The sequence below is a fragment of the Marmota flaviventris genome, chromosome 6, assembly GCF_047511675.1.
Source record: "Marmota flaviventris isolate mMarFla1 chromosome 6, mMarFla1.hap1, whole genome shotgun sequence".
In the NCBI taxonomy this organism is placed as follows: domain Eukaryota; kingdom Metazoa; phylum Chordata; class Mammalia; order Rodentia; family Sciuridae; genus Marmota; species Marmota flaviventris.
The window spans coordinates 88,564,879-88,578,574 of record NC_092503.1 but is presented as its reverse complement, the minus strand read 5'-3'; the positions used below and the strand labels follow the sequence as shown (position 1 = coordinate 88,578,574).

The 13,696-nt window shown below is 35.4% G+C and overlaps 1 protein-coding gene across 1 annotated transcript in view; it reads right to left on the bottom strand.

Moving 5' to 3' along the window:
- Window positions 1-7,359: 7,359 nt before the first annotated feature.
- Col9a1 (collagen type IX alpha 1 chain) overlaps window positions 7,360-13,696 on the bottom strand; it is an 83,776-nt gene continuing 77,439 nt past the window's right edge. Inside the window, exon 38 of the mRNA XM_027928273.3 lies at window positions 7,360-7,544. Within this exon, the coding sequence (XP_027784074.1) occupies window positions 7,360-7,544 (185 nt within the window). The remainder of the gene's footprint in view (window positions 7,545-13,696) is intronic.

Here is a 13,696-nt window from a genome sequence, read left to right as displayed (position 1 = left end):
TAAAGAATTTAACCAGTATCTTTTATGCCTATTTACTTCAAAATGGCCTAGCTCATTGAATTGTATTCATATATTAGTTGGCAGGCAAAAGTAGTATTAATTACATTAAATGTGTTCAATTACTAGGAGTCTCAGGAAATAGAATAATTATTTTCATTTTTATTTTCAGATGTAGCTGGAGCTATAATCTGAACATTTCATTCAAAATAGCATGTCAGAGTTAACTGGTCATTTTAAAAAAATGGAATGAATTACCATGTGAACACAGAGAAAATACATTCAGACAAGTAGGCACAGCACAGAAAAAAAAAAAAAACTCTAACTGAAAAACACTTATAAGACCAAAGCTAAGTCTAAGAAAGTCAAAATGGTAGAAAATTTCAAGTTTAGATCCAATAGTGATTTGTGAATGCTGCATCTTAAGGAATTAGCTACTTGTTTCATGATGTGTGTCAGAGTGAATACTGATGAAGTAGGAAGTCTAAACTTGGGGGGTAGTTGTTAGAAGATTTCACAGAAGTGTGTGTGTTGCTTCACCATAATAAGCTGTAACGATGTAGCTATTTTACATTTTATTTTTCTGTATTCTTTAAAGTATACTTTATGGATAAATATCTTAGCATTTTAATGTATTTAAATCCAGATTGTATTATGGAATATTTTATAACTATTTATTTTTAAAATAGCATTTGGGACATATTTTTCTCCATTTAGTTGGTTCTCTCTCTTACATCATCCAAGTATATAAGGTTTAATTCATTATGCTCATGTTAAGTTGAATGGCACCAATTTCATTCTAAATCCCAAGTGGATATAATGCTTTGAGGCCTTGATTCCTATATCTTCATTATGCATAATGAGCTTGTTGTCTATCTCAGCAATAAAGGATGTTACCCTAATTCAGGGAATTCTGGGATGCAGTTATTAATGCCATATCTACGTCTTCCCAATTCTTGTGGCTGAAACTCTACACTTCAGTTCCATTCTGTTAGGTCTCAACTACAGTGAAGCTACAAAAGCATTTGCACATCAAGGGTAATCCCATGGGCATCCAGAGAACCCTTAATTGGTCTATGGCAGAATTCATGTTTATACCAGACTGGTAATTATAGTTTTGTTTGTCACATTAATCATTACTTGGCTTTTAATAAATTTAAAACCTGTTCTCCTGGTAACTCATAAAAAGCCTAGTCCAATGATTTAAGATAAGAATTCCAAGCAGAAACAATCCTTTGGATTATGGGCAATCCTTTGGAACTTTTGTCTCCCAATGTGATGATCTTACTAAAATCATTGCTATAAAAAGTCCTGAGATAAAAAATATGAATAATTTTTCTTAATATAAGTTCTTAAATCATTAGAAATAAGAATATAGGCAAGCAATAAGTATTTAAATATATAGCATGTTTTCTTAACAGAAATTAATTATATCAAAACATGCCAGTGTTTTGTCTATTTGGACTGGGTAGTGATTTACATAGTTCTTAACTATTCTTATCTTCAGATTGTCTTATGATAAATTAACTAGGTGCTCTCTAAAGAATATTGTTGTCTTTTCATACACAAAATTTCAACTTGGAGGCCAAAGACAAATTCAGGTAAACCTCAAAAATAATGTTTCTTGGAGCTGTTTTCCTCATTTGTCCGCCTGCCAGTTATTCTGGATTCAAGATCAAGATGTGAAGTCATGCTAAACAGAAAGTTAGCATTTTGCCATTTATTAAGACTAAAAATAATTATCAGTCAGCATCCTCTTCCTTATAACAAGATCCATCAAATATGTTACAATTATTTACTCGTTTAAATAGCATTTGAGCATGCCTATTTACAGACAGTATTGCTGTTAGCCAATTTAATACTGAGCCATATGTACTTAATATCACATCCAACATCACAACTCTACTACAAAAGACTAAGTTCACAAATAAAGTGTTTATTTTACCATGTGCAAAAGGACTTGAGTTATAGTTCTTGAACATTAGTATTGTTTTTAAAAAGAAATTTAAGATCATTTATGTCCATTGCCCATTTGTAAACATCAATTAATTTGCTAGTATTTTTTCTTAATACTATTATATCACTACTTTATTTCCAGACTACCAGCAAATACTTAGATAGTAATTTTATTGATATTAGGAATGATCTTATGTATCTCTAGTAATTATCTACCTATACTGGTTTAATTTTGAACTCAGATTTTATACCTCAGAAAAATAGCCAAAAAATTAAAGAATAAAATTACAGATGATCTCTTTAAGCAAGAATTTACATTAAGCTCATTTCAGGTTCCAAATAAATTAAATCTCATCAATGATATTTAAGAATAGCAACATTAATATAGCTAGCTTGAAATATGAAGTATTTCAGAGTGATTCACTTAAATTGATATGACTACTCATTCATACTCCTCTAGACAGAAGATAATTACCAAAACTGTGCCAGTGAATTTGTGTACTCAGACCAAGAAATGATTTCCATAGTTCTTAACCAACCTGTCAGATATTTAGGATGAAAATCATATTATACTGCCATAGAACCACTGACTAGAAAGAAAGAAATGAATCATTTGCTCTTGATTAACACGCCAGTTTATAACCAACTTTAATTATTTACACATTCCTGTTTTGGTAAGTGCTCTAGTTGACACTTCATCCAACTTTCAAAGATATTTCAAAGAGGATTTGGAGATTTCTATTTTGCTAGAGAGACATTCTTGGTCTAATTCAATATTTATCAGCTCTCTTTTGTGGAGAGGATTTGCTGGGCACTTTTATTTGCAATTTATAAGTATCTAGTGTTTCTGTAGACTATTTTACGTACCTAAAATTTTTAATGGATTGTTCCTACCATTTGAAATGTGATAGTTTTGCATAATCTATTTGTAAGGTGTTGTTTCCAATGTTACTTATTTGTGGAGCTTGCTATACAGCCTTGATATATATATATATCAGGTTTGTAAAACATTTGAGTGAACTGTTCTTTGAAATTTTATTTTTTTAAATTTTCTTATGAATACGATATTATAGAACTGAGACACATATTTGATTATCTAATTTTTCTTTTGTTGTATTTGATTATGTTACTCCAGTTAAAATAAAATCATTTTGGTGAAAAAATCATTTCTTGTACTTTTTTGATTATGTATCATAGCTCCTGAAAAAAATATATCAATTTTATAATGATATGTGTAGCTAAGTTGGAATCTTTCCCCATAAGCACAAAACATGCTAGAAGCATAGAACTAGATGCTGTAAGGCATTCTAAAAAATTACATGATGATTAATTTGAACAAATAACTCAAAATAGGATGTTAAAATGTATAAGAAGTACATGACAGGGAAAAATAGATATCAAAGATCCTATTAGGGATTGCACCCCTTTGACTTGAGTTCCATAAACTGAATATATATTGACTATTTTGGACTATTTGTTCTATGCCTGGGACAAATCAGTCACTCACACTCTAACATAAGGAGTCTATCAAGTCCATTCAATAGTTTAAATAGATGTTGATTAAACAACAAACCAAAATGATTATGCAAATAGTAACAAAGGAGTGATCAGGAAATATTGTTAAGGACATAATGGTTTTTCAAGGGAGAGAAGGCTAATACAGTAACACCGGAGGGTTTTGACACCCCCACTCTCCTCAATGGATAGGTTATCCACATAGAAAAATCAAAACATCAGAATTGGCCATACTATAGAGCAAATGGCACTAACAATTACAGAACACTTCACCCAACCTCTGCAGAATACACATTCTTCTCATCAGCATATGGATCAATCTCCAGGATAGACTACATGTTAGGCCATGAATCAAGTCTCAACACATTTATAAAAACTAAAATCACATCATGTATCTTCCAGACCATAACAGAATAAAACCGCAAGTCAACAAGAAGCATGGAAAGTATTTAAATACATGGCATATGAAAACATGATCATAAAGGACCAATGGGAGGTGGAAGAAATTTAAAGGAAATTAAAGTATGCCTAGAAACAAATGAAAATGACAACACAACATACCAAAATCTGTGGGATACAGCAAAGGCAGTACTCAAGAGAGAAGTTTGTAGCAATAAATGCATATATTAAAAATAAAAACCTCAAATGAACAACTTAATAATGCACTTCAAAAATTTGGAAAAACAATAGTAAGCCAAGCTCAAAGTTAGTAGAAGAAAGAAATAAATCACCACTCTTATTTATTATAGTGATGGAAGTTTTAGCAAGAATAATTAGGCAATAAAAATAAATAAAAGGCTTCCAGATTGGTTAGGGAGAAGTTAAATTACTCATGTTTGCAGATGATATGATTCTATACATAGGAAAATCTAAATATTAATAAAAAATTAGAACTTATAAACAAATTCAGTAAAGTTTCAGGATACAAAACAACATATAAAACCACTATCATTTTTATACAATAATAATAAACTTAATGGAAAAATTAAGGAATCCCAATCATAAAACCTACCAAAAATATAAAATATTTGGAAATAAAGTGAACCAAGGAAGTTAAAGATATCTATAATAAAAAGCATAAAACTTGATAAAAGAAATTTTAAAGGACACAAGATAGGAAAGATATTCCATGTCCATAGATCCAAAGTCAATATGGTTAGAATTACCATACTTCCCAAAGCAATCCATAGATTCAGTGCCGTTCCCATCAAAATATCAATGACTTTTGTCACAGAAATAGGAAAAAACACTTAAAATACATATGGAACCTCAAAAGACGCAGAATAACTAAAAGAATCTTGAGGGGGGAAAAAGCTGGAGGTATCTCAATACTTGACTTCAAAATATACTAAAAAGCTAAAGTAAATATGACATCATAGTATACATTCCAATGGAACAGACTAGATAACCCAGAAATTAATTCACATCCATACAGCCAACTGGTTTTTCACAAAGTAGCCAAGAATAGACAGTGGAGAGGACAGTCTCTTCAGTAAATGATACTGGAAAAAATAGATATGTGTGTGCAGAAGAATAAAAATTGATTCCTTCCTCTCACCATATATGTAAAAGTCAATTTGAAATGGAGCAAAGACCTACATGTTAAGCCTGAAATTACAAAATTACTACAAGAAAACACAAGGAAAGCACTTCAAGATATTAAGTGTAGGTGACTTTTTAGATAGGACCCCAAAAGCACAGGCAAAAAGAAAAAAAAGTAAAAATAGACAAATGGGATTATAGAAATTAAGAAACTTCTGCACTGCAAAATTTAAAAATCAATAGAATTGAAACAATCTATCAAATTGGGAAAAATATTTGCAAACTATTCAGCTAACAAGTGGTGATATATCCACAATATATAATACACTCAAAAAGATGAACACCAAAGCAACAAACAATCCAATTTAAAAATGGGCTAGGAGCTGGGGGGTGTGGCTCAGTGGTAGAACACTTGCCCAGCATCCTTAAAGTCCTCAAAAAAGTTCAATGTAGAACTACCATAAGATCTAGCAGTTCCACTACTGGGTACATATCCAAAGAAGAAATCATTATGCTAAAAAGATACTTGCACTGCCTTGGTTACTGCAACCCTGTTCCTAATAACCAAAATACAAAATCACTCCAGATGCCCTTCAGCAAATGAATAAAGAAAATGTAATATATTTAGGCAGTGAAATGCTAGTCCTCCATTAAATAATGATATTCTGTCATTTACAGCAACATGGGTAGAACTGGAGGTGATTAAGTGAAACAAGCCAGACACAGAAAGACAAATATCACATGTTCTCACTCATTTATGGAAACTAAGGTAGAAAAGGGGGAATGGATGAGTGCTCCATAGGGACTGTGAATGACAGGAGGGGAATAGAAAGAGGCTCGATAAGGTACACCAAAACACAGAGCAGAAGAATTCTTCTGGCTGTTCTTTGGCATGGTAGGGGAACATTTGGTTAAAATAATGTATGGTATATTTCTAAATGACTAGAAAAGAAGAATACAAAATTTTCAACACAAATATTAATGGCTGAAGAGATGGAAATGCTTATCACCCTGATTTGATTATTACACATTCAATACATGTAATTTAATGTACTCCATAAAATTGTACAAATATCATGTCTCAATAAATAAAAGAATTACAGCAGTTGCTTTAGCTGAGGTGTTTTGTAAAATGTAAGCAATGGTGAAATATTAATCATATTTATAGCAATGAAGTTCTGATTAGAAGCTAACAAACCATGGAAATGAGGGTAGTGTTTCTTAGCCTAGAGATCAAGTGAGATTAGATTTAATGGAATCCATGAAATCTCTGAAATACTATTCAAAAATATATATGTATGTGCCTCTGTGCATTTGGGGGAAGGTCGTAGCTTTCCTGAGAATTTCTAAAAAGTCCATAAAGCTCTCATCCCACCACACACATACCCTAAAACAAACACACACACACACACACACACACACACACACACACACCATCTGTCACAGGACAATGCCCTCTGTGGACCCTTAAGGGCTTTTAAAATACCTCTGTGTAGAAAAAAAAATCCAAATGTTATATACATAAACCAATAGAAATACCAATAATTTAAATTTTAATGTATCAAAATAAGCTCAGTGACTTCATTGAATGTGATTATTTATAAGAAAACACACAAGAGATTAAGAAACCATCTTTATTTCTTCTTTGGTACAACCAGAGATGTTACCTCGAAACGTTGAAATAAATAATTGATGGATAATGCCAGGGTATTAAAACTCTTTTGTTTTCACACAGAAGAACCCCACATTGAGTTTGGGGTATAGTACATACAGTCCAACAAAAAGACTGAAGATGAAAACCAGTATAAGATGTAAGGAAATCATTTCCGGTAACAGCCCTTTCTTGCCACTCTCAAGGTAGCACATTGATGGGGATTTTTAAGCACCAATTCTATTGAGTGTAGTGGGGTTTCTTCATAACTAGTCTAGTAATCCATTATACAGCTGAATCAAAAGTCTGGGAACATCTAAGTTAAAAATGAAATAACTAATGCAACTGAGGTAAACCAAACAGTTGTTTTTGTTTATTGGCACAGTGGCCCACAATATATCACATGTGTATAGCACACTACAGGTCAAGATCCTGGGAGGAGGATTGCAAATTTATTTAAATAGAATTTAAATTTAATTTTTTTCATCTTTTACTGATGACTCTCCTATCTTCCCTCCAAGGGAAAGGAAAAAACAACTTATTGAATAGCACCATTGTTCTAAATCTGATTGACAAGCAGAACTTCTGCCATCTTGTTGAGAGTAATACATTATCTTCTTATCCCAAGTTCTGGGTATTGTTTCTCCTCCAAGCTCCTTTACCAGGCTTACACAGACAGTCAAGTAGCACTAAACCTTTTACTGATCGGGCCCTTTGCTAAATGCCCGCTGACCAGCCTGCAGGGTGCAGGAGGCTGGCTCACAGAAACCAGGAGGGCCAGGAGGACCTGGGGGGCCAGGCACACCAGGAATTCCTGCCACTCCTGGAGGCCCTCGCTCACCATCCCGGCCGTTTCTCCCATAGCTGGCAGGGCCTGGGTCACCTGAAACACACAAAAGATTGCACATGTGAACAGGAGAATCCTCGGGCTGCAAATTGGAAGAAGGCACTAGACACAGCCCAATGGTACACATGTAAAGGCTTCATAAATGGTTTAGGAAATTATGGGTGATGGATGATGAAGAAATCACTTTACTAGACTCCAACTTTGGTTTCATAGAAATTTAAAAAAGAAAGAGACCTCAACACATGTAACCCACATTTCTATCAGCAGAACTGCCCTGTCCAACAGAGTATCCTCTAGGCGTATGTGTCTATAGAGCACTGAAATGTGGCCAAACTGAGATGAACTGCAGGAACAAAACACACTTGGATTTTAAAACTTTGTATGAAAAAAAAAAATTGTAAAATATTTAATTAATAATTTTTATTTATCATATAATTAAATATTTTGCACCCTGTGAGTTAAATAGACTATACAGCTAATCCTCAATTTACAATGGGCTTATATTGAAAGTCTTATGTTGAAAATGCACCTAACCTACCAAGCATCATAGCTTAGCAACGTAGTATACCATAGAGTACCAGTTGCTTTCCCTCCTCATCACATGGCTGGCTGCAAGCTGCTTCTCCCTGACCTTCCCCAGCATCAGGAGAAAGAATTAAACTACATATCACTAACCCAGAAAAAGTCAAAATTCAAACTCTGAAATTTCAACTGAATGTGTATGACTTTCACACCATCATTAAGTCAAATAAATCCTAAGTACAACCATCTTAAGTCAGTGACAGTCAGTATTATTAAAATCAATATTGCCTGATCCTTTCTTACCTTTTTAATGTGGTTCCTATTTAAAATCACAACAGGCCAGGCCTCCTTGAGGGTCACATTCTATTTCCCTTGAAGAGAGCTACGGTAACAGTGTCCCTCATTCCTCACAGGTGATCAGAATCCAGCCAGGGAGAAGCAGAGCTCAATGGTTAAAAATACAGACTTTTGGAGACAAATGATTTTAAATTCTAGCTCTGTCATTTAATAGGCCATGAACAAGTCACTAACCTCCCTGTTCTTCCCTCTAAGTTGGAAAAGCACCTTCTTTATAATTTAATTCCATGACTCAAAGCATCTGTTAAATGAGGACTGCTATAATGATTATGATTAATATCTTTTAAAAGATTGTGCCAGGCACCCTACAGAAATCCATGATACTTTTCTCATCTGCCTGCCCCAACATGAACACAGCAAGTTCTCTATGGACATTTCTTCCTTTTGTCACATTCAAAAGTGGTATGTTTCACCTAATGGGCCTCACTCCCTGGGCCATGGCACCCCATCACAAGGAGAAATTTCTGTTGAATATTTCTCCCATTTACCAGAGATGCTTTCATTCTGTTACTGCAAAGGCAGTGATAAAGAATTAGGGTAAAATGAACTGCATGTGCCCTGATAATATAGTATTATAGAGATTCTCATTGCATCTCAGCTTTTTTATTGGCCATTCTGCCAAAAAGCTGAAGGACAAATCTACATGTTCAATTGCATGTTTGCTTAGGTTTTGTTACTTTCCTTCTTTCTCAGTTGTTTTCACTTTCTTTTAGGGTGGGGAGATTGATCTCAGGAGCACTCAACCACTGAGCCACATCCTCAGCCCTATTTTGTATTTTATTTGGAGACAGGGTCTCACTGAGTTGCTTAGCACCTTGCCGTCACTGAGGCTGGCTTCAAGCTCTTGATCTTCTGGCCTCAGCCTCCAGAGCCACTGGGATTACAGGCAAGCACCACTGCACCTGGCTGGTTTTCATTTTTGTTTCTATTTTAATGGTCTTATTACATAAGTCTTTTGTTGGACTTATTATGATAGCCCAGTCTTATTAAAGACTATCTATTGTACTTGTCACATTATTCCTCATGTGCTCACAGTTAGATCTACACAAAGGAATGGCATAAGGCAAAAACATTAAAAAGTTTTAAGAAAGAATAAGTATCTTTGAATTTATGCATCTCAAGACTGCAGTTAAGCAGAGGTGTAAGTTATTTCCCCTCATTTATCCCATACGCTTTAATCCCACTGTATTAAACTGTGATGGAGCAGATGACAGTGTGTTTTCCCCTAATGGGAAAAATCCACTCCCTAAACCACAGCTTCAATCAATAAGGTGGTTGCAATGGTGCCTTTAGCAGAGCCTGTTCAGACCCCCTGACACTTAATTAAAGGTTAAGTTCTATTTTTTTAAGGTAGAAAAGATTGGCCAGATAAAACTACATATAAAAGGTGGCTTTTATGTACTTTATCAGTAGGAATGTCCCCATTGAGACATACCACCTCTGCCTTAACAAATCAAATCAAGATTAGGAGTAGAAAATGACCTCACCCAAAGAAGAGACTGAAAACCAATTGAACACAAGGACTAGGCAAACAGTATACGTCAAGGTAGACAAATTTCAGGCCATCGGCCAAATCTTATTTCTTTAAACAGCCTTGGTCACTTATTTACATATTATCTGTGGCTACTTTTTAAAAATATATATTGTTTTAATTGTAGATGTACCTTTATTTACTTATTTATGTGATGCTGAGGACTGAACCCAGTGAACCCACACATGCTAGGCAAGCACTCCGCCACTGAGCCCGTCTGTGGCTGCTTTTGAACTATAAGCGTTGAGTTGAGTTACTACAACAGAGCAGCCTGGCACTCAAAGCCAAAAAGCATTTCTTTATAGAAAAAGTTTGCTCATATCTAATGTCATAAAGAAATTAGTGTTGATTAAGAAATCCCCAACTATCTTTATTAGGAGAAAACTTATAGTACAACAGTAATAAAAATTGGCTACTAACAGTCCACATCAGTATTGGGGACACAGGTGGGAGAATGAGGCGCTTGGTGAAGTAGGGAGTGAATGCTGGCAACAGCTCTCTGATCCAGATGACAGCTGCCATTGCGAAATGAGAGCCAGTGTTGCTAGAACTTTGATGATTTTCAAGAAAAGCCAGGAAGCTAGGTTTTGAAATAAATAGCTCTCGATTTTTAAATGTTTGCAACTAATCTGAAATTTTATTTACCATTTGTAAAGCAAGCCCCATGCCTAATACCTTAAACTGAATATATAAGAATAAATTCCCTTCAAACATTAAAAAGCAAAAGGAAGCCAGGCACAGTGACATCCACCTGTAATCTCAGTGACTTGGGAGGCTAAGGCAGGAGGATTGCAAATTTGAAGCCAGCCTGCAACTGGTGAGGCTCTAAGCAAGTTAATGTGACCATGTCTCAAAACAAACAATAAAAAGGACTGGGTATGTGGCTCAGGGGTTATGCACCCCTGCATTCAATCCCCAGGATCAAAAAAAGAAAAAGAAACCTTTTCTAGATTTTCACATTTATTTACCCAAGAGAAGGTTTTTAACTTGCTGGGTTTATACCAAAGTCCTGTTCATCCTATCTAAATGATTCTGCCTTTGGAAATGCAGCAGTTTACCCTTTGGAGCTTTGGATGATGTCATCATCATCACTTTATAACAAGCCCCATTCTCACATGCCATGCACTCATCACTGATCTCATTTTCTACATGTGTAAACTGAATTAAGAAGGTTAGAAACTGTCCAAAGTAACATACCTAGAAAGAGCTGGAATTAGAAAAAGGGCCCTTAATACTACTCTACAAAACTCTACTTATTGATTAGCTAACTCTGTCGTGTGTGTGTGTGTGTGTTGTTGTTGTTGTTGTTGTTGTTGTTGAATTCATTGGGTCTAGGTTGACTAGGAAATATAAGCACAACAACCAAGAGTCAGGACTGATTCTTAGAGACCACCACTATTAGAAACTCAAGATATTTTAATGAGGTTTTACCCTGTAGATATGCCAGAGGAAAAAAGACAGACTAAACATATAACAGATTGTCAGTTTCTAGTGAGTCCTGACCTAAGGCATTTATTCTCAAGGATGCTCTAAACTTCTTGGGGGTGCCTCATTTGGGGTGACACCATGTCACAATTCAAGTCATTCAAGAAGTAAAGCTGTTCACAAACTGGCATAAATATTCAGTTCAGCAGCTATGTTAAAGAATATGCATAGGATACTTTGCATCTCTTAAGAAGAGAAAGCATGGATTGGAAGTGCTCCATTTTTTGCTTTGTCTGCCTCATAGGTGTTAGCCACTGCCTGTGATTCTGAAATCTCAAGGACCTATAAAAATGTCATTGCCAAACATTTCATGATTTTTAAAAAGTGGGTGTCTATGTTATACTATGTATGAACACTAGAGGGCAGCCATGTTACACTGATGGAGGCCAACCAGCCTGGAAGCTTGGAAGAGTCTGAAAGAGGCAGCCTGGTAGGCAATACAAGCTAGGAAACGAGAAGGACTGTATGTGCATGCAAAAAAAAAAAAAAAAAAAATCTTCAAACAATTTTCAGCATTAAATAGGATATCTCATGATTAATATACTGTTTACGTAAACTTGCTGTATGTGCTAAAATGTTCCATTTCTTACACTGAGTCTGCTTTTCTGGTGTTTGACAAAGCAGTATGTTTACAGAATTGGTGGAAATTGGTTTACAGAAAAACCCCAAACCCACAATCATATAAAATGATTGAGGAAATCAGTGGAAATAGGATGAATGGCCACTACAAAACCAAAGACTAAACTGAGGTTTGTTTGTTGTTGTTGTTGTTGTTGTTTAATTAAACATTCACAAGCAATGCTTACCTAGCTGCAGACCTTTCATAAAATAAATAAATAAATAAAAAGCCTTGTAGACTAGTGGATCCAGCACAAGGCCACGTTTAATCTGCTTTTCCAAGATGAGAAAAACAGCTCACAATTACCTGGTAATTCAATTCCTGGTATGCATATATATGAGATTCATCATTTAATTTATTCCTTTCTCTAGTGAGTTTGCACTCACAAAGAAATCAGGGTCTATTATTAATTATTTTTCTTAAAATACTCAGAGTGCCAAGAAAGGAGGCAAGTTCAGTGGTAGCAGGCATAGAGAGTGTCTCTTATTGAGACGACACAACCAAGCATTAACGTTAACCAGCATCTAGCAAGAAACTGAAGGGTGGGGGACTAAAGGCCCAGGGATTGCTGATTTGAGAGGAGGGAATAGGAAGCAAGACACTAAGTGTTAGGAACATGCAAAAGTCACGTAGCCAGGGTGGCAAAGACAAGCTAATCGTGTTGTTGGACAGTCAGCCCATCATTTTGCTCAGTCTGTATTTCCTCAAGCATCAAAGGAGTGACAACAATGGTAACAGCTACATTTGCAGAGTGTGCCTTATGCCAGGCACTGTTCTAAGGGCTTTCCATGTTTTGTCACGTCTGTGTGTCCCCCTAAATATGTCTGTGAGGATTGTGCCTGTGACTCCTGTTCTGAAGAGAATAAAACTGAAGCATTAAGGGGTAGTCACCAGAAGTAAGTGGAAGAGCAGAGCAGAAGCCCTAGTGAGCTGGCTCCAGAGCCACCTTCTTAGATACTTGCCCTGAGTACTTCAGCTTGTGAGAAACAAACCAGAGGGTGTATGGGCATTTTTTAAACAACAAAGCACTGCAGCCAAAATGAGAGTATATGTAATTGTTACAGTAACAACCTCTGGTCCATAACAGGCAATATAGCCTTGCAAAGCCAAGGTGAACAAACTGATATACTATGTGCAAAGAATAAAGGACTTATAATAACCTATAGATAATGAAGGCATTAATTGTCTTCAAATGTTAGCAGAAAAAAAAATCATGATCAAATGATTTTTTTTTCTCAATCCAAGAGGATTTGAGCCCCAAATTCAAATTAGAGACAACAAAGAAGGACTCATTCTTTCACATGGGATGTGTACCTGTCTAGAAGATTCAAGACAAGTTCCTGCAGAGACCTATAGAAGTTTCCTCTGGGTCCTAAAAAGCTGTCATCGTTACACTTGTGAGAGACCTCAAATTACATTTCTAATCACATTCTAAGTTCTACTGGGAAATAAAAAATGGTACAGCCTCTCAGTGGACAATTAACCAATAAAATGATTTGCTGCAAACCAGTACTTTGTTTTATTGATTTGGAGCTGAACTAGATTTTTGTGCAAGAAAGGTCTAGGGCCTCAAGGGTGGTACTGACTAAGGGGAGAATAACATATTACTCTTAATCAAAAGCAGGAGCAAAAAAGCTGCAAGGGCTTACCTAAGGCCCAGCTTTGCCCTTAGCA